The 18,357-nt window shown below is 41.2% G+C and overlaps 1 protein-coding gene across 1 annotated transcript; it reads right to left on the bottom strand.

The window, feature by feature from the left end:
• Positions 1-9,820: 9,820 nt before the first annotated feature.
• On the bottom strand, positions 9,821-17,970 carry CXCR4 (C-X-C motif chemokine receptor 4). Its single transcript, XM_089523321.1, has 2 exons — positions 17,854-17,970; positions 9,821-11,471 (listed from the first exon to the last, which is right to left on the bottom strand). Exons 1-2 carry the CDS (start codon positions 17,857-17,859, stop codon positions 10,410-10,412), a joined length of 1,068 nt encoding a protein of 355 aa, XP_089379447.1. The 5' UTR covers positions 17,860-17,970; the 3' UTR covers positions 9,821-10,409.
• Between the last annotated feature and the right edge of the window lie 387 nt (positions 17,971-18,357).

Raw genomic sequence — 18,357 nt, 5'->3', positions numbered from 1 at the left:
TCAGATAGTAGGTGTCATGGATGCCTCTGCCACTGATCAAATGGATTGGTAGATCTAAAGGTCTTCACAAGCTGTCATACCTCACATATACTTAGTCCATTACCTGCAAGGACAGCTAACTGATTTATACGATGCTGGATAAGAATTTAACAAGCAATCAGCCTTGGACAGTTGGTACTGCCTAGCAAAAGATGAAAACAGAAAACAAATACAGTGGTTACAAAGCCTGTGTGTCACAGAAATAATTTTTGTATGACTTTTACCCCATTGTTCATAGGCAAATATACAGGGATATGATGTGATGGGGCCACATGAAAAGCTGGTGGAACAGGCTGGTGAAAGGGCATTCTGGGCCTGCGGGGAGGAGGCTATGCTCTGATAACTGGGATTTGCAGTTTCAAGGTATCATACTTTTTTTTAATTAATAGGAATGGTGGCATCATTTACTATTTCACTTAAACTTTCTGTTGGCTCTGATCTTTGTCCTACTCTTCTGAGCAGCTGAAGGAAAGTAGATTTTCCCAGCAATAGTGCATTGGTGGTAACCATCGTTGTTGCACTGGCAAACATGGGAGTGGAGGGGAACTTGCGGCTCTTTCACACTACCCATGGCTGTTCAAGTGAAATTATAGTACAGTGCTATAATTGTGTGGTGGCGAAAGGGCCCCTGGTCTTGAAAAGACAACTAAGAGCCATTATAATTGACAAAATATCTGTCCTGGTGGAGATGTCAAGTGCTAACAAACTGGTTTGTTGACTTTGAGATAAAGTGTTTCTCCCTTGTGCTGGGAAAAGAAACTCCTGAAAAAGCATGAGCTGGGGTCTTAGGCTGTTTGGGAACATGTTGTGTGCCTCCGTTTTTCTTTTCTTGTGTAATCTTGGGACTTTCTGGCCAAAGTCTAAGGTGCTGACAGCTACACTGCCCTTTGCCAACTCACTTTGTTGCGTGATGTAGTAAATAGGGAGCTATGCTATCTACGACTGTTCTTTGAGATCCTTATATGGAGAGGGGTTGAGGAAGGACAGAAGGTGGATTTAACACAGTAGTCTGCATTTATAGATACTGCTTAGGGTTGTGGCTTTACCATTACCCCATTAACCAGGGTGGTAGATACCTGTTCCAGATACTGAGCCTTGCCCTTCTCTGGCATGCTTCTAACAACCAGTTGGCCTTTTGTGTTAGCTGGGCATGCTCAATTTTTATTGGTTTTTTTGGGGTCCCTAGCCTGGCTTTTAAATATCTTTAGACACTTCTGTGAACCTTGGGTTTCTCCAAGGCTCCTGGAGAACATTCACATTGCACAATTATAGCATGATGATTCCACATTATCTGCCATTGTTCTATCATATGAAATCCTGAGAACTGGCACTTAAGGGATGGCCAGGGAGCTCTTCCTGTTCCTTTGACCAAACTCAAGCCCCAGAATTCCATGGCATTTGAAATGTTATAATATAATGCTGTAATTGCAGCCTGTAGGCTCCTGGTACTGGGCTTCTCCCAGGAATCGGCAATCTATGGCCACTGGTCTTCAAGTCTCCTGATACTCCACTCTTATGTGTGTTCAGTGCCAGGCTGGCTGGGGCTGATGGGGATTGGAGGCTAACAATGAGCTGAAGTCTACACATACAGCCATGATCTGACTCTTTCGAAACAATTTTCATCTGGTGAACTTTCTGTTCCACCATGCAGATGTTGTGGTTTTAACATTTTGTCTCTTTTCTACCTCCCAATTACTTAAGAACATCTAACCCAATGACTCATTATGGAGAGGTCAAAATTCGATGGTGGAACCACTATTTAATGCATTCTGGCTTGTCCTAAACAAGCGATTGATCTTCAGTAGAATTTGGATTTTTAACATAAATTCTACTGAAGGTCTGTCTCTTCATTACAACCAATTTATTACTTTTTAAAAAACTGTCAGGTTTTTTGAGGGCTAAAAAGTAGTTGAGTCTTCCTGTGGAACAACAGAAACAACATTCTCCTTTCCATCATTGTATTAAACCTGATTCAACATCCATAGTTGAATAATGATTTAAATGCACCGGGGGAAACTGGGATTCGTTTATTTCTGTCTAATTACAATAATTTCCCCTAATTCCATTCAAGCAATGAGGCAGTCAAAGTGATTAAATTGGATTGCAAGTAGTTTATTTTTTTTAGTTAGTTTTACTGTTGGGTGATGTTAAGATAGAGACAACTAGAGATAAAATTTTGATGACAGCTTTAATTTCTTATCCATCCAAGATGTATTCCAAGTAATTGATTATATTTTGAAATAATGTTAAAAATACCTCTTCAGTCATCCTGGTACACCTATGAATGAGAAGTGCATTAAATGGTTTGGACAAGTTATCACTGAATAAAGTTTGACTCACTGGCATTTGGCATTGCTGATGTTTATGCATCAGCCCCAGATGCCGTTTCAGGTTCTTATGGCATGTACCTGTATCAAAACAGGCGCACGAACTACGTGGAGCTTCCTACACAAACATAACAGAAACGAATCTAAAAAAACCTATTGTACTGGAATGAGTATAACTGCCAAGTCACATAATGGTAGGATGCTGTTTTAAACTAAGTTGATTTTTCTGTCAACAAGTGTCTGGCAGCTGCACTTCTATTTTCACACCATGAACCCAGCACTGAATGCATGGGACGTTGAACATGAAGGAGTGGCATCCTTTAAAGAGCTCAAGTGCAAACATTTCCTACCTTTTAGTGCTTGTTGGTAGTAGAAGAGAATGCACCATTGTTATGGTGCTGTAAGAATTCATCTGCATCAAGGAAATCCTTCCTTTCATCCTCACGGTTACTTCCTTTCCCAAACAATTTCTCTGTGTTTTTTTAAAGTCCTTTCAAAATGAACATGACAAACATTTATTTATTTATTAGACAAATATCCCCACTGTCATAACAGGATAACCCTTTTAAGCATTTATCTTTTGAAAAATGACTGATCAATAACTCTTCAAATACTACTAAATTTTTCATGGCCACCTCATATACTATTTCTCTTGAACAACAATTGTTGTTATTGTGCGTGTAATTTTCATACTATCTAGATATGTGTTTTGTAACAGACACAGTTTGACTTAATTTTCTCTTGGGATGCAACAGCATAAGCCCATCTTATATCCCTTCTCCAGTAAAAGTTGCAGTCCTGCTCATCAGGACTGTGCTGTGGAGGCTAAAGCCGAGGAGACTGGAGACCCAAGTTCAAATTCTCACTCACCTATGAAACATATTGGGTGTCCTTACTGTTGTTGTTGTGTGACTTCAAGTCATTTACAACTTATGGCAACCCTAAGGTGACCCTATCATGGGTTTACTTGGCAAGATTTGTTTAGAGGAGGTTGCCATTGTCAGTTAGGAATTTTTAGGGGTGAGGGGAAGGCAGCCATGCTCATTGTCTACTGTGAAAACAATTATGGTGTCTAAAAGGCTAATAGGCTTTACTGAGAAAAAGAGGTTGAATTTGATGGGCTGCTGCTGCTGACAAGGCCCATGCTGAATAAAACATGTTAAGTTGAGATCCTGTTTCATCAGACATAACTACTATGATGGAACTGCATAATAGCAGCTACACCTGACTCCCCCAAAACCTACCTTTACAGCCAGGTAGCAGCCCTACCAAAGGGTTTCTGAGATGCTGCAGCTAAGAACACTGGGAAATGACATCTGCGGTGCTCTCCCAGTCACAAGGCATGTTGAAACCAGGCAGATGGAGAGACCCATTGGGGTCCTGCCACAACTGCCTCCCTCAACACTCCCTGTGACTAACAGCTCTTCCACACTGTAGAAATAAAGCTGTTTGATACCACTTTAACTGGCATGGCTCAATGCTATAGAATTCTGGCATTTGTAGTTTTGTGAGATATTCAACCATGAAGTGAAAAAAAGGAAATGACTATATATGCCAAGAATGTGCAAAACCTGGCTCCTGGACCTCCCCAAGGCCATTTTATAAAGTCCACAGTCTCCTCCAGAACTCTGGAACAATGTATCAAATTGTCCTCCTCAACAGAAATTGCATGAAAATTGCTGTTTGCAAGCCAAAGTGGCAGTTTTCTATTTATGAGGGTAGGAGAGCCCCTAACTCTACTACCCCCTCTCCAACAGTGGGGGAAAACTACAACCAGAAGTAACATCTAAATTTGATTTTCCTCACTGTAATTTTTTTAGGGGAAAGGTGTAGTTTGCAGAAGGCCACCAGAACCACTGAAGTGCCCACCTCAAGGTACACAACTGTAAGATACCTGTAGGAAGAGCTGGAATAAAATTGACTAAATAAGCAAATCTTATACTTAGGAAAGCTGTGCCAGCATGCAGAATGGAGCAGGCAACACTGTTCTCAACTCCAACATCTTCGCTTCTGCCAAGCCCCTTGTCCACTCTTGTAGTACAATGAAGCATGTGTGTGAATTGTGCTTAGGAAAAGTTACTTTTTTGGACTGCAATTCCTAGAATCACACATTGTGACTGGCCATGCCAGCTGGGGCATCCTGGGACCTATACACAATTGCTAGTACCAACTAGAATACATCCACTGAATAAATGCAGCCGTAAAGCAATGATTTGCCATTCAAAAATTCAATTGGTCCACTCTCTTTGGGACTAGCAATTTAATTTAGGCATTTAATCTAAAAAGTAACTTTTTAAAGCTATGATATACACTTCTACTAGAGAAGGGGAACACTGGGCATGTGGAAAGCATGCTACTGCTACTGCTCTCTCTCTCTCTCACACACATATAGAGATGTTCTGGGTAGAGACTGATCCATGTGTGGAATGATTAATGTATGAAATGCCTGCCCAAATGGCTGTGTGTCATGGAAGCATAAAATAACCCAAAGAAATCCATAGGGTTTTGTTGGCTGTTGTTGTCCTGCAACACTCTTTGGGGCCTGTTAATAGTTATTTCTCAGCTCTATACTAGGCCTATTTGCACAGGTTTTTTTTAAAAAGATTGTACAGTAGTTTGCTAGAGTGATGGTTTAAAGTGCAAACTTTCCCCTTCTTTTAACAATATTTTCTTAGAATGATAGTACAGAAGTCTCATTTCACTGATGCACTGAAGCACTATAATATCTAACCATTAAAAAAATAACAAGAGAAGAAAAAATAATGTGTTATTTTACAAGTGGGAATAATCCAGGGCAACAGAAACATTATTTGGATATTAAAAAACAAACAAACAAACACTTTGAGAACATCAGGAACAAATATCACAGCCTCTTGACACATGATATGCCCCTTCTGGAAGAGCCCTCAGATATTCCTTTAGTATCAAAATGTGCTGTCCATTAAACAAACCAGAAGCACTTATATTTTACATTTGCTTCTACAGCAGTTCCTCTAGAGCCATGCTGCCATAAAGCATAAACAGGCTTAAGCCCATTTTTTTCGTTACATATTTCACAGCAGACAAAAGACTCCAGGCTATATCCAGTGTTTACTCCTCAGTAAACATGAGTATCGCTTTACCAAGCGCTGGTTTGATTGAGTGAGTCTAGGGTAGTTAGGACTAACTGACAGTTGGATATACTGTAGGCCTCCAGATACCTGTTTTTCTGGACTTCTTTGACAGTGTAACAAAATGTTAAGTATATTATCTATTGAGACAGGGGAGATATGAAGAACGCTTTGGCCTCTGCTATCAATCTCACTCGAAGCCTATTTTATTGTAAGAGGTAATATAAATCTTCTACATAAATAGATGTGGTTCTGCTTTTTAATTTTGAAAAAATTCCAGAAAGAAAATCTCAGATACCTAAAATTCTTGTTGATTAGAAACATTGCTAATCCTGAAGACTTTCATCCAGGGTGCTTTTCTGTTCTAACAGATATAAGCAATCTAATCATGATCCAACCTACAAGGTTTAAAACAGGTGGGTGAAGTGCAGCCCTCTAGCTGAAATTGGATAGCGACTCCCAGCAGTCCTCATCATGGGATGGGATTTGTGGTCCAACAAGATCTGGAAGGCTGCCTTTGCTCCTCTCTTGGTTTAAAATTAGTGGGCTGTTTCTCTTACAAACACTCCCTGTAGTTTCTTCACAATAGGAACCCCTTGCTAGTAAAGCACTGTTGGTTTTTGTTCTGTTATACATTTCCTTGCCTAAGTTTCCTGGGAGAAATAAAAGCTGCTTGGCTACGAGCTGTAAAGGAGAGGGCAAAGTTAACGGTGGAGTCCTGAGAGCATTTTCTAAACTATGAAGCAGCAGATTGATAGCCACTTTGCTCTGTATCAGTGGAAATAAGCATGCAGAATTTATTTGTTAATTGTTGTTGTTGTTGTCGTTGTTGTTAACTGCCTTTGAGTCATCCTGCAGGCTCAGGCCATGGCCTCCTTGATTGAGTCCATCTATCTGGTATGCGCTTCTCTTCCGACTGCCCTCCACCTTTCCTAGCAATATTGTCTTTTCTAATGAGTTGTGCTTTCTCATGATGTGGCCAAAGTATAAAAAAAAGGAGCTTAACTGTGGCGTCCCTCAAGGCACCATCCTGACCCTGATGCTATTTAATATATATATGAAGCCGCTGGGAGAGATCATCTGGAGACATGGAGTGGGGTGTTATCAGTATGCTGATGACACCCAGATACATTTCTCCATGTCTTGGTCTATAGCTTTAACTTCAGATGGTGTCTCTCCTCTCAATGAATGTCTAAAAATGGTAATGGACTGGATGAGGGTTCTCATGTTTCCACTTGTATAATGAAAATAAGTAACTCACGTGAGGGTAACTCATGTGAGGGGTTGGGTCTGGAGCTGAAATTCCTCAGTGAGCAATCCAGAAGGCAGTTGACATTGGGAGGTGGATCTCTACCCCAAGGCTCACACACAGTCCTGGAAATTGAAAAGTGGTTGGCAGGCTCCTCCAGGTTCCAAGCCATGTACTGGCTTCACTTGGAGCTCATTGTCTCCATCGGGACAGTTAAGAGTCAGGTGGTAATTTGGCATCTTTACCACTTTTGTCCTGGACCACTTAAGTTCTCCCAGTGACATCTGGAATTGGGGATAATGAATGATGCAGACTATGTAGCTTGAGACTGTGACCACCTTGTTCACATGCCTTTCTTTCTTCTGAAGGGATGAGGTTTTTGGGAGAAGAAGGTCTTCTAGTAGTCCAAATCTTGTTCATGGTCCAGAGGTTCCCACTGCTGTGGCTCTTTTACTTTGAAGGGATGGGCGTTTGTTACAAAAGGTGACCTATTCTTTTATCTCATCAAATTTGCCCATTCAATTCCTGTGCATGATGTGAACACATTTACTAAAGCTTGGATGAGAATACAGAGCAATCCATCTTCACCCACTGGTCTTTTTCTAGTCTGAGTTATCTGGTGTTATTTAGCATAAAATGTGAGTATGCATGTTGCAAAGAAGGTACAATGCAGTTGCTAAAATAGAGTCAAAAGTGGGGCCTATTCAGATCACACCAGAAAACCACACAAAACATTTAAATGACAGAAACTGCCAGACTTTTGCTTTTGTTATACTAATTCTGTGGAGCTATGCATGTGTTATTTTCCTGAGCCAATGGAATCTATTATGGTTGGGTTTATTAGAAATGTGCCCACCAGCTTGGGCTGTATGGACTGGATTCTATGCAAATTGAACTGCACTGTTGACCTTCTAAGGGGCTTTGTTTAACATAAAATGGTTTAAACATGAGTGCAATAACAATAAACTGGTTCAGTATCAACAAAGGTTAGGGTTTTCTCCCCCTCGACATGAATTGAATTGGTTTTAAGAAAGGAGCAGCTATGTAAGGAAGGGCTGCAGGATTTTAATGGAAAAAGGGCCTATGAGATTATAGTGGGAACACTATTAAGCTGAATTTAAATTCTAATTAAAAGTGTGGTTCATGTGCCTCCTGACACATTTATTATTTTAGCAACTGCACATGTATCCTGCAAGTTTCAGTATACTTGTGCACACTATTTCCAATTATTTCCTCATTTATATAATGGGGGTTTAACTTTACCTTGAAAATACAAAAGAGCACTGCTAGACTGCTTTCAGCTGTGGTTGGCAAAATGTCCACGGGACTCTTATAGACAAGACATGAAGATACCAGTTGATGTTCTCCTTCCTTCCCCTTCTCCCATTTGCCTCCAGTGTCCTATTTCCAGAGGTATACCGGTTCTGCACAGGAGACGTTTTTGATCTGAACAATCACATCTAGTCTTAATCCTTTTATGATTGTCTTTGGTCCGTTCTTAAAAGTTCATTGGGCCCACATGTTCTAGAAAGATGAGGGAGACAATAGTTTTAAAATTTTAATGTGTACTGTTCTTTAACTTTTAAAAATGGTTTGTTTTTTAAATCTTTGTATCTCCATTTTTAATGTTGTGTATTGTTTTCAACTTGTACTGTTCTAAATTTTTTGTTGGCCACCTTGAGTCCCCATATTGGGAGAAAGGCGAGATATAAATAAAATAAAACAATAATAATTACTCTGCTTGCCTGTTTCACGGGTTGCTCTGAGCTATTATCCAGGGCCTGCAAAAATGCTCAGTGGAGAATGTGCACTCACCCAAAGCCTTGTAAAGCCTCATCCCAAAAAGATGATTGCTGTGTAAGCTAAGGGGCTTAAAAAGATTCTTTTCTTTCCCCCTTGAGCATAGGCTTAAAACAAATACAGACACTTTTCTACTCCATTTAATTTGATGACTGATAAAACGTATTTCACAGCGGCAGACAAGTTACTGTAAATGCTGGTTGTGGTACAAATGTAAGTTCCAATCCTAACAGAAACAGTGGTTATCTTATCATTTATGGTCTGCAAGTGGGGGATGCTCAGTTGTAATTCTCTAAAAGTAACTTTTGCTAGCTCTGGATGGGAATACCTAGTCTGCATGATCATTTTAATACAATTCATGGAATTCAGCACATTTGAAAGATTCCCATGGTACCCTGCCTCTCTTCTTGGTTCAAAATGGTGCTCTCCGCATCTTCCTGGCTCTTCCATACAGGTGCCCCCAGAAATAATCAGAGGCCTAATGGAAGGAGAGGGTGAACAGAGAAAGAAATGGCAGGATCCCCCCCCCCCCCGTTTTTTTTTTTTTTTTTTTTTTTTGCAAGTAAGTGTAAGCAATATAGAGAATCACTATTATTTTAGGAAAACACATATACAGGGCAGTTTGGGTTTAATGTCAAATTTGTCTCATTATGCTGGGCACTAAAACAGGAGCTAACCTTCGGAAGAACAAGAATTACTGTATTATGTTGATTTCAAATATATAGGCGATTTTATTACACCAACTATCCCATTTTTATCAGAATGGGTTTGGTAGCTATACAAAATGTCCTATTAATCCAAATTTGTACTATTTTAGTTCTCCATTTTTGTTTAAATGAAGCCTCAGGGGAAGGAAATGGTAAACCTTTTCTGCACAATCTTGCCAAGAAAATCCCATGATAGGTTTGCCTTAGGGTCGCTATACGTTGAAAATGACTTGAAGGCACACATCACACACATATTTGGATCTAAAGGCATAGATGCAGGCTTGGATGGCTACTTCTCTTTGATGAACTAGATGTTCCATTTTGCAACCAGGTGAGGTGCAGGCAAAATTAATAACTCATTATATGGCTGCAGTATGTGGAATAAAAATGTTTATCTCTAATACACTCTGGAATTATTTTTTGCTTTAATTATGTAATGTCCTGTTTGTTTTCCGTTCCCCAATATTCTACCAAAAAAAAAAAAAAAAAAAAAAGAGTATAAGCAACTGAAAGCTAAAATAAAGTAAAAGCAGTTTGCATGAAACTTAAAATGAAAATACCATTCCAGGTGTTTTTCTTTCTCACATATTTTTATTTACAACTTTATGACAGAGATTTGCAAACCCATTTGTTTCATCTCCCAACTCCACAAAGAATTGACCGAACAGACTTTGGTTGTAAGTGCCACTGGCTGTAATCTAGATGCATTCGATTGCAAGCCTTTTGACCCTGCCTTTATTCGGAGGTGGGTTGCACCTAAAATCTAAAATGTAATTAAACCAGTGTAACACAGCTAACGCGATACAGGACAGGGACAGAGTCCTGAATACAGAAAAACTTCCTTCTTTCAGCAGATATACCTCCTTTATATACAAACAACTCTCACACATTGACATGATACACTCTAAAAGTGTGTAAAACCAGATATACAAGCAGTAAAACTTTGTCAACCCGTCACTTATTTTCAGGTCCTGCCCAGACATTCTTAACATGTACAGTTTTGTTTCATATTTATAAATAAGTCCACAGAAAACTAAACAAATATAATATTCCAACTGGGAATAAACTTATACATTATCTTGGAGGATATCATCTTCCAAAATCTTGTGGAATGTGTGTGTATATATAATAATGAGTTCTGTTCTTTACAAATACTGAAACCCCCTCAAAAGTGTTGTTAGCTGGAATGGAAACCGGAAGACTCTGACTCTGTTGAAACAGAAGAATGTCCTCCTCGTTTGCCTTTAGAAAGGATCTTGAGACTTGAACCCCTGCTAACAGAGGTAAAAGCATTTTGGGCTGATGTCCTGAATTTGGCACCCAGAAAGGCATAAAGTATAGGATTCAGGCAACAGTGGAAAAATGCTAGGGCTTCAGTAATGGAGATCCATTTTTGCAGTATCGCTTCAAAGTTGCAGCCATTCTCAATGAATCCGAGGAGGACAAAGGTGTCAACGCTGATGCCAATGTGGTATGGCAACCAACAGGCAAAGAAGGCAACAATCAGGATGACAGTGGTCTTAAGGGCTTTACGCTTCTGGTGGCCTTTTGACTGTGACAGCTTAGAAATGATAATGCAGTAGCAAGTCAGTATTATAAGGCCAGGCAAAACAAGACCCACTAAAATATACTGAAATCTGAAGGAAATCAACCAGGTCTCATGAGGGTAAAATCTCTGGCAGACGTATTTTCCACCGACATCGCTAGTGCTAGCAAATATTATATCAGGTACAGTTAATAGCAGGGCAGGCAGCCAAACACCAACATAGACAATCCTTTCAGCCAATAATTTCCTGGGTCTCTGGCTGTTGGTAGCATGTACAATTGCCAGGTACCGGTCTAAGCTTATGAAGGCCAAGATGAGGACACTACTATACAAGTTGACTGTGTAAATGAAATGGACTGCTTTGCACAAGTAATTTCCGAAGTGCCAGCTGATGACAGCATCCACAGACCAGAAGGGCAAAGTGATGACAAAGAGAAGGTCAGCCACAGAGAGGTGCAGCCTGTACTTGTCGGTCATACTCCTCAGCTTCTTTTGATAGCCCATAACAACAATAACCAAGATATTGCCAATGATTCCTGTCAAGAAGATGATGGAGAAGATTGTGGGCAAGAAGATACGGTTGAAATCAGCATTTTCCTCTTGCAAACACACCTCTTGGTAGTCCCCATCATCACCAGAGCCTGGTTCATCAGTGCTGTTTTCGGTCATAAAAATAAGGATTTCAGGAGGCAGCTGTAATTGAATGACAGAATAAAACAGTTAAGAATACAGCAGTGAGAGAGAGTGCCCAAATCATTTCCTAGGTACTCTTTTCTTTCAGGGAAACAAGAGCCCTGTCTTTATGAGTCAGGACAGATATGGATGTTTGTTCCTTGCCATGCTATTCTATCACAAACAACAGGGTTATAATTTTGCATTTAGAATTATCTGCTATCCAACCACAAACCATGATATAGTGGTTCAGGCCCTTTTAATATAGAGGTTTTATCACTGTATTCAACTTTTTCATTCAGTGACCAAAAAAGTTGGGAGATCATCAGATATGGAGGCAATGTGGACAATAAACCAGGTTTTGAAAATGTAGTACTGAGCAACAACTATGCAGGTTGTTCAGCATAGACCCTTGCTACACAGTCGATGATTCACTGGTTTCTAGTGCATATGCACACAGGCAATCCACAGTCAGCAAAGCTTTTCTTGTATGACAGTGCTGTCTGTGACAGAGGAAAGTCCTAGCTTTTGTAGCAGAAACTAAACACATGGATCCTTATCTTGACTACAAACTAAGTACAACACGGTTGCCCCTCCATTTTAAAGCAACTAAATATACAAATATAAATGTATAACTATAAATATATTATAAATCAAGGATTTATAAAAGCTGTACAACGAGGCTTCTACAATGATGCAGACTGTTCTTGATCTATCTTCATTCAAATAAGAATTACAATGAAATGCCTCCCAAGCTGTTATCAATAAACTTTTAACTAAGCATGGACAATGCATGACTACAGTGCAACTGGTACCCAGTTTCATTCACTCATGTAAAAAAAGTTTTCTCTAGTCATTTTCTAGATCTTAGAGATTCTATATTATGCTTCTGAAGCAGACCATAAGAGTTCTGCTGGAGGACCCAGAAATGCCTAGAGCAGTGTTATCTCTAGGTCCTCCAGTGCAACTCTGTGGTCAGCTTCCTCCAGAAATCATTCATTTCAATAGGGTTTGCTATTATCCATGGTTTTGCATTTCCACAGAACATATCCCTTGCAGCTACAGGGGTTGGACTGTATATGCATTCTCACACTCCTTCATTTTGAGATAATATGACGAAGGGTATCCACACTGTACAATCAATAATTGGATACCACTTCAAGTGTGATAATAGCTTCTTCCTTTCCAATCCTGGGCTTGTAGTTTGATGAGGTACTGAGAACCCTTTGCCACAGTGCTCTAGTGTAATGGCTTTCAAACTTTAGTCCTTTGGCTCTTCTGGACTTCAACTGTTAGGATTCCTGATTATTAGTTATGCTGTATGAGTCTTCTGGGAGTGAAGGCTAGAATATCTGGAGAACTGACATGTGAGAACCACTGCTGTAATGCACATTCCCCTCAACTGTTAGAGCTCTCTGGGAGAGAGAATTTCAAACACCTCACTAAACTACAAACTTCAGGATTGTACAGGTTGTAGTCAGGGCAGTTAAAATGGCACCAAACTACTGATTGTGTAGCAAGGACACAACCCCAATGGAAGTGTCTGTGATTGGTTCTCTGGGAAGAAGAGAAAATCCCCTCCTCCAAACTTAGAAAAGTTACTCTTTTAGTCTACAGCTACCAGAACTTCTCAGGTAGCATGGAAGATAGCCATGGTGGCTGGGGACTTCTTAGGTCTGAAACTGTCATTTTCCCAACCTCTGCCCAAACATCCCATGGAGTTACAATGACACAAAAACATTTATTGATGGAAGAGTATTTACAGTAAATACTAGCCTGTCAGCCACAGGCAAATGTATACAATTCCATATAACTAAGTGGGCTGGTTTCAGGATTGTTCATGCCATTGGATTTCCAATTTCTATGTATGGGTGTGAAAGCTGGACAGTGTGGAAAGCTGACAGGAAGAAAAACAATGCATTTGAAATTTAATGCTGGAGGAGTTGTATGGGATACCATAGCCTGCCAAAAAGAAAGAAAGAAAGAAAGAAAGAAATGGGTCTGAGAACAAATAAAGCCTGAACCCTCATTAGAAGCCCAAATGACCAAAATGAGGCAATTGGTTTGGTCATATCATGACATTAGAAAGTTGATAATGCTTGGTAAAGTGGAAGGTAATAGGAAAAAAGAAAGACCCCTTTACAGGTGGATATTCAATCAATGAAGCTAGAGCCTTGCCCAAGGCAACTGATAACCAGGAATCATGGAGGTCTCTTATCCATAAGTCAAATCCAAACTGGAGGCAATTAACAACAAAAAAAGGTAGCTAGCGGCATGAGGTGGGATAGAAACCAAGTGGGTTCTTAGTGGATGGGAGCGCTTTCTGCTACACTCAGAATACAAACAGACCAAAAATAAAACCTTCCAACTTCTACAATGCAGGGACATCATCCTTCCTTTCTTCTTCTTTTTGCAGGCTAGTAATTCTCATGGTCTTATTTACAATGATGGTTTAGTAGACAACATGTTGGTTCATGGAGGGGGAGGTAGGGGAATCTTGTGGGACTACTGAGACTGAGGTCCAAAACACACTGCACAAATAATCCATTTTGAGACTGCATTAACTTCCCTGGCTCACTGCTAGGGAATTCTGGGAACTGTAGTTTTGTGAGACATTTAGCCTTCTCTGTCAGAGAGGTCTGGTACCACCACAAACTACAATTCCCAGGGTTCCCTAACACTGAGTCAGGGCAATTCAAGCGGTCTCAAACTGGATTATTTCTGCAGTTGGGTTTTGGACTTGAGAGCAGTCAGTTTCTAGCATAAGCTACCATGGGCTCCAGTCCATTTCATCAGATGTAGACATTCCTTTTTCTGTTTCAAAGGTGCTGAAATAGACTAACCTAGCTGTGTTTTTGAACAGCAACTGCAGGGTTATATAATACCTTTATGGAAACAAACAAAAACAAAAAACCCTCCCTCATGCAACAAAATCAAAGACAACCTCCACACTAATAAAGTGAGGGATGCTTGGTGGCTTGGATGTTAAGCCAATAAGCAGGCACAATAACAACAGATACATATATGTGTTGTGTGGAGCAATGATATCAAGGGTCAACATGAAAAAGGGTGCCAAGTCTCCAGCTTCTTTTCAAAGGGGATGGAGCTGTTGTCTGGAACTCAGCATCAGAAGGCATGGAGACTTCAGCTCTGCTCATCAGTAGAAAAAGGGAGAAGGAAAAAAAAGAGAAGTAATATCTCAGGAAACCACCAGCCGTTTGAATTTTTGGGCAGCCAAGAAAGGCAAAGGAGGGAGTGGCCGCCCAGATCCCCCCTCCAATCCCTTCCAGAAACATTGCCCTCCTCACTAGCAGAAAGTTACAACACTATTACAAATGAGCTGGGCAACCCATTCAAAAGAGGTCATGTAGCTTTGGGCCATACAATGCCAAAAAGAAAGAAGTATTGCCCTTCTGGGTCTAACTAGAGGTCTCCAATGGGGAAACTCAGAAGCAGGACATGAAGTACTGATGGCCAACCTGTAAGGCTGGCTTTCTAGTTGGAAGATTCCCAAGCCAAAGAGCAAAACAAAGACAAAAGCATTCCTAATTGAGAAGATTCCCCACCCACCCCTTTTTGGGACTTGAGCATGCCTGGCTTCTTCCCCCATTTTTTTTTTCTTTTGCCAAACCAGACAAATAAACAAACACAATAAAAAATAAAATAAAAGGTACACAGTTGCCTAGGTACAAATTCCCATCCTTCTAGGGAAGTAGTGGGGTTTTTTTGCCCCACTATGTGGACATCTGTTTGTGTGAGTGAGATACTATATTTCAAGAGTGTGAGAAAAGGGCTCCTCTCTGCTTTAGGCACCTGCGTAGGCAGCAAGTCTTAAAAGTTGCCTTGCACTTATTGACAACATTGCCACCGACTTCAGTTAAGAGTTCTGCACAATTTCCATGGTCTTCTGCTAATGCAAAAACGTACTGGGAGGAGAAGCTGGTAGGGCAGAAGGGAAGGCAGGCTCAGGAAGCTGCAAGCTGTCCTTATTGCCAGAGTCAGGGCAAAGTTTCAGAAACTGCAGAGCAACTCAGAAACCTCAGCCCTCCTTTTTGGTGGCGCTCCCTTGAGATTTTTTTTTAACACTAAGGGTGCATCCACATGGCAGAAATTGACACACCATTAAGGTGGTGTCAACCTGGATTATTTCTGCAGTGTGGATGAAGCTCAGGAAAGCTGTGCGACACTGGCCTCTCAAGATTAACAGGTGCGACAAAAGGGATGTCAACAAATCATTCCCAGTGATCTTGGAAAAAAAAGAAGAAGCAAAACTTGTATGGGTTTATGATTTCTCCTCTCCTCAACTGATGGATTTCAAAACCAACCCACGCTCCTCCCTTGAGCTGCTTTTCTCACCTATCTTCTATAGGTTTTTTGTGGGCTATGTGGCCATGTTCTAGAAGAGTTTATTCCTGACATTTCACCAGCATCTGTGGCTGGCACCTTCATTGTTATCATTTATTTGTATAGAGCCATAAGTTTGCATGGTGCTTTCCAGATGCATTCAATTCAAAACATTAAATTCCTGTCAGAGGCATAAATGTAAGGAATAACAAAATATAAAACCACACGATTGATGTGTGTTTATTGATTACATCAACGCCGACTCATTTGCCATCAGACCTCCTACTCATCAAGCTGTTCTTTGGAAAGATGCTTTGATCTCAACTTCCTCTACTAGCGAATCCGAGTGATGTCTTTAGGACTTTGTTACTGCTATTTCCCCACAAAAGACACGTTTATTTACATATAGTCCTCCAAGGCTGTTTCTTATTTACAGATTGTTTGTTTTGTATTGTTGTTATAAAACAAATAAAAACACTATATATACAGTAATTATAAACAAACTATGCAGGTAAAGTACACTATAAATTATTACTATTATTATGGGCACGTGGTGCCCATTTGTTGCTGTTGTGTGCCTTCTTCCAGTAGTTCCCAACCTCTGGCAACCCTAGGACAGGGTTTTCTGGAGCTGAGAGAGTGTGACTCACCCAAGCTCACCCAGCTCTTTTCCACAGCCAAGCAGGGATTTGAACCCTGGTCTCCAAAGTCAGAGGGTGGCCATGGCAAAGTGTAGGCAGAGATCACTCTTCAGGGCCATGTGGAGACTAAGGGCAATAAAAGGCGCTCTAGCATAAAATCCCACTGGGTCACACTCTCTCAGCCTCAGAGGGTGCCCATGGCAAACCTCCTCTGCTGCAGAAATCTTGCCATGAAAACCCCATGACAGGTTCACCTCAGGGTTGCCCTACTTTGGAAAGGGCTTGAAGGCACACAACAACAAACTCCAGAGTCAAAGCACTGTCCCACACTGGCTCCTCTGTTGTTGTTGTTGTTGTTGTTGTGCCTTCAAGTCCTTTCCGACCCATAGTGAGTGACCCTCTGGCGGGGCTTTTTCTGAGGCTGAGAGTGTGTTGATTGTTGTGTACTTTCTTCACATCTTCAAGTCTTCCAAGGCTGAGCCAGGATTTGAATCCTGGTCTCCTGCGCTCAAGCCACAATGGCTCCCTTCCTTGCCTTCAAGTCCTTTCTGACTTATTGGCTTGTTTGTTTTGGTGGTGGTTTAACAGGTTTTCTTCAGAGGGGTTTTTGCCATGGCCTTCTCCTGAGGCTGAGAGAGTGTGACCTGTCCAAGGTAAGTGGGTTTCCATGGCTGGAAGGGGATTTGAACCCTGGTCTCCAGAGTGGAATAGAGATTCGATTCTGGAGGTCAGGGTTCGAATCCTGGCTCAGCCATGGAAACCCACTTACCTTGGACAGGTCACACTCTCTCAGCCTCAAGGGAAGGCAATGGCAAAAAACCCTCTGAACAAATCTTGCCAAGAAAACCCCATGATAGGGTCACCATAAACTGGAAAAGACTGGAGGAAGGCACACAACTATCTAAATAATCTATGATTGGTTAGAATATTTCTAGCTGATCATAGACAGAAATAAGACATCTTTCTGGATAGGTATTGTTTGACCCAGTGTAGAGCATTTTATATATATATATATATATATATATATATATACATACACATACTATGCAGTAATTATAAACAAATTATGCAGGTAAAGTACATGGAGACCCCCCCTTGGGCAAGTCACACTCTCTCAGCCTCAGAGGGAGGGGAAAAGCAAAGGCGAGAAACCTTCAGAAACAACAACAGTAACAATAATAAATATTTCTATTTATTTATAAATGGATAAAAAAGTTATATTTCTGACTATTCCAGAACAACAACAACAACAACAACAACAACAACAACTCCAGAGTCCCAGTCCAAGGCTCTCCCATCCCAAGCGCCCTGCATCCATTCCCATTAGTTGCATTATTTCTATTTGCATTTGCATTGCTTGCCCCTCAGGAGGGCGAGAGGGAGAGAAGGAGAGAGCGCACGCGCAGGGGGACACTTACATCCATAATAGCAGCTGCTGCTGGAGCAGCCTTCCTTCGAAGCTCGCGCGCCAACGACAACGTTCCTCGACGGCTCGCGCGCGCCTTATAAAGGGCTGCCTCGCGCCCGGCGGAGGGGGAAGGAGAAGGGGCGACGGTTGGCTCCTCCTCCTCCTCCTCCTCCTCCTCCAATGAGAGGGGCGGGGGTCGCTCGCGGGAGAGAGAGAAAGAGGGAGAGAGAGCCCCCCTCCCTCCTCCTCCTGGCCCTTCCTGAGCATGCGCCCTGCTGCGCCCTCTTTCTCCACACAGAGAAGGAGGGCTGAGGGTCAGGGCCACGGGGGGCCAAGGGTCCTCCATCTGCAAAGGAGGGCATCATGGCACTGCGGAATGGAAGACATTCCAGGAACAATAGATACATTTGTATATTTATATGCAGATATTTTGTTTCTGGAATGTTTTGTTACTGCAGTGCCATAGATAGATAGATAGATAGTCTGGAATGTCCTCCATTCTGCACTGCCATTA

This window comes from Sceloporus occidentalis, unplaced genomic scaffold (genome assembly GCF_023333645.1).
Source record: "Sceloporus occidentalis isolate IW3139 unplaced genomic scaffold, rSceOcc1.0.p SCAF_4, whole genome shotgun sequence".
NCBI lineage: Eukaryota > Metazoa > Chordata > Lepidosauria > Squamata > Phrynosomatidae > Sceloporus > Sceloporus occidentalis.
Note: the sequence above shows the minus strand (reverse complement) of the source record. Positions and strands in the feature narration are given on the sequence as shown.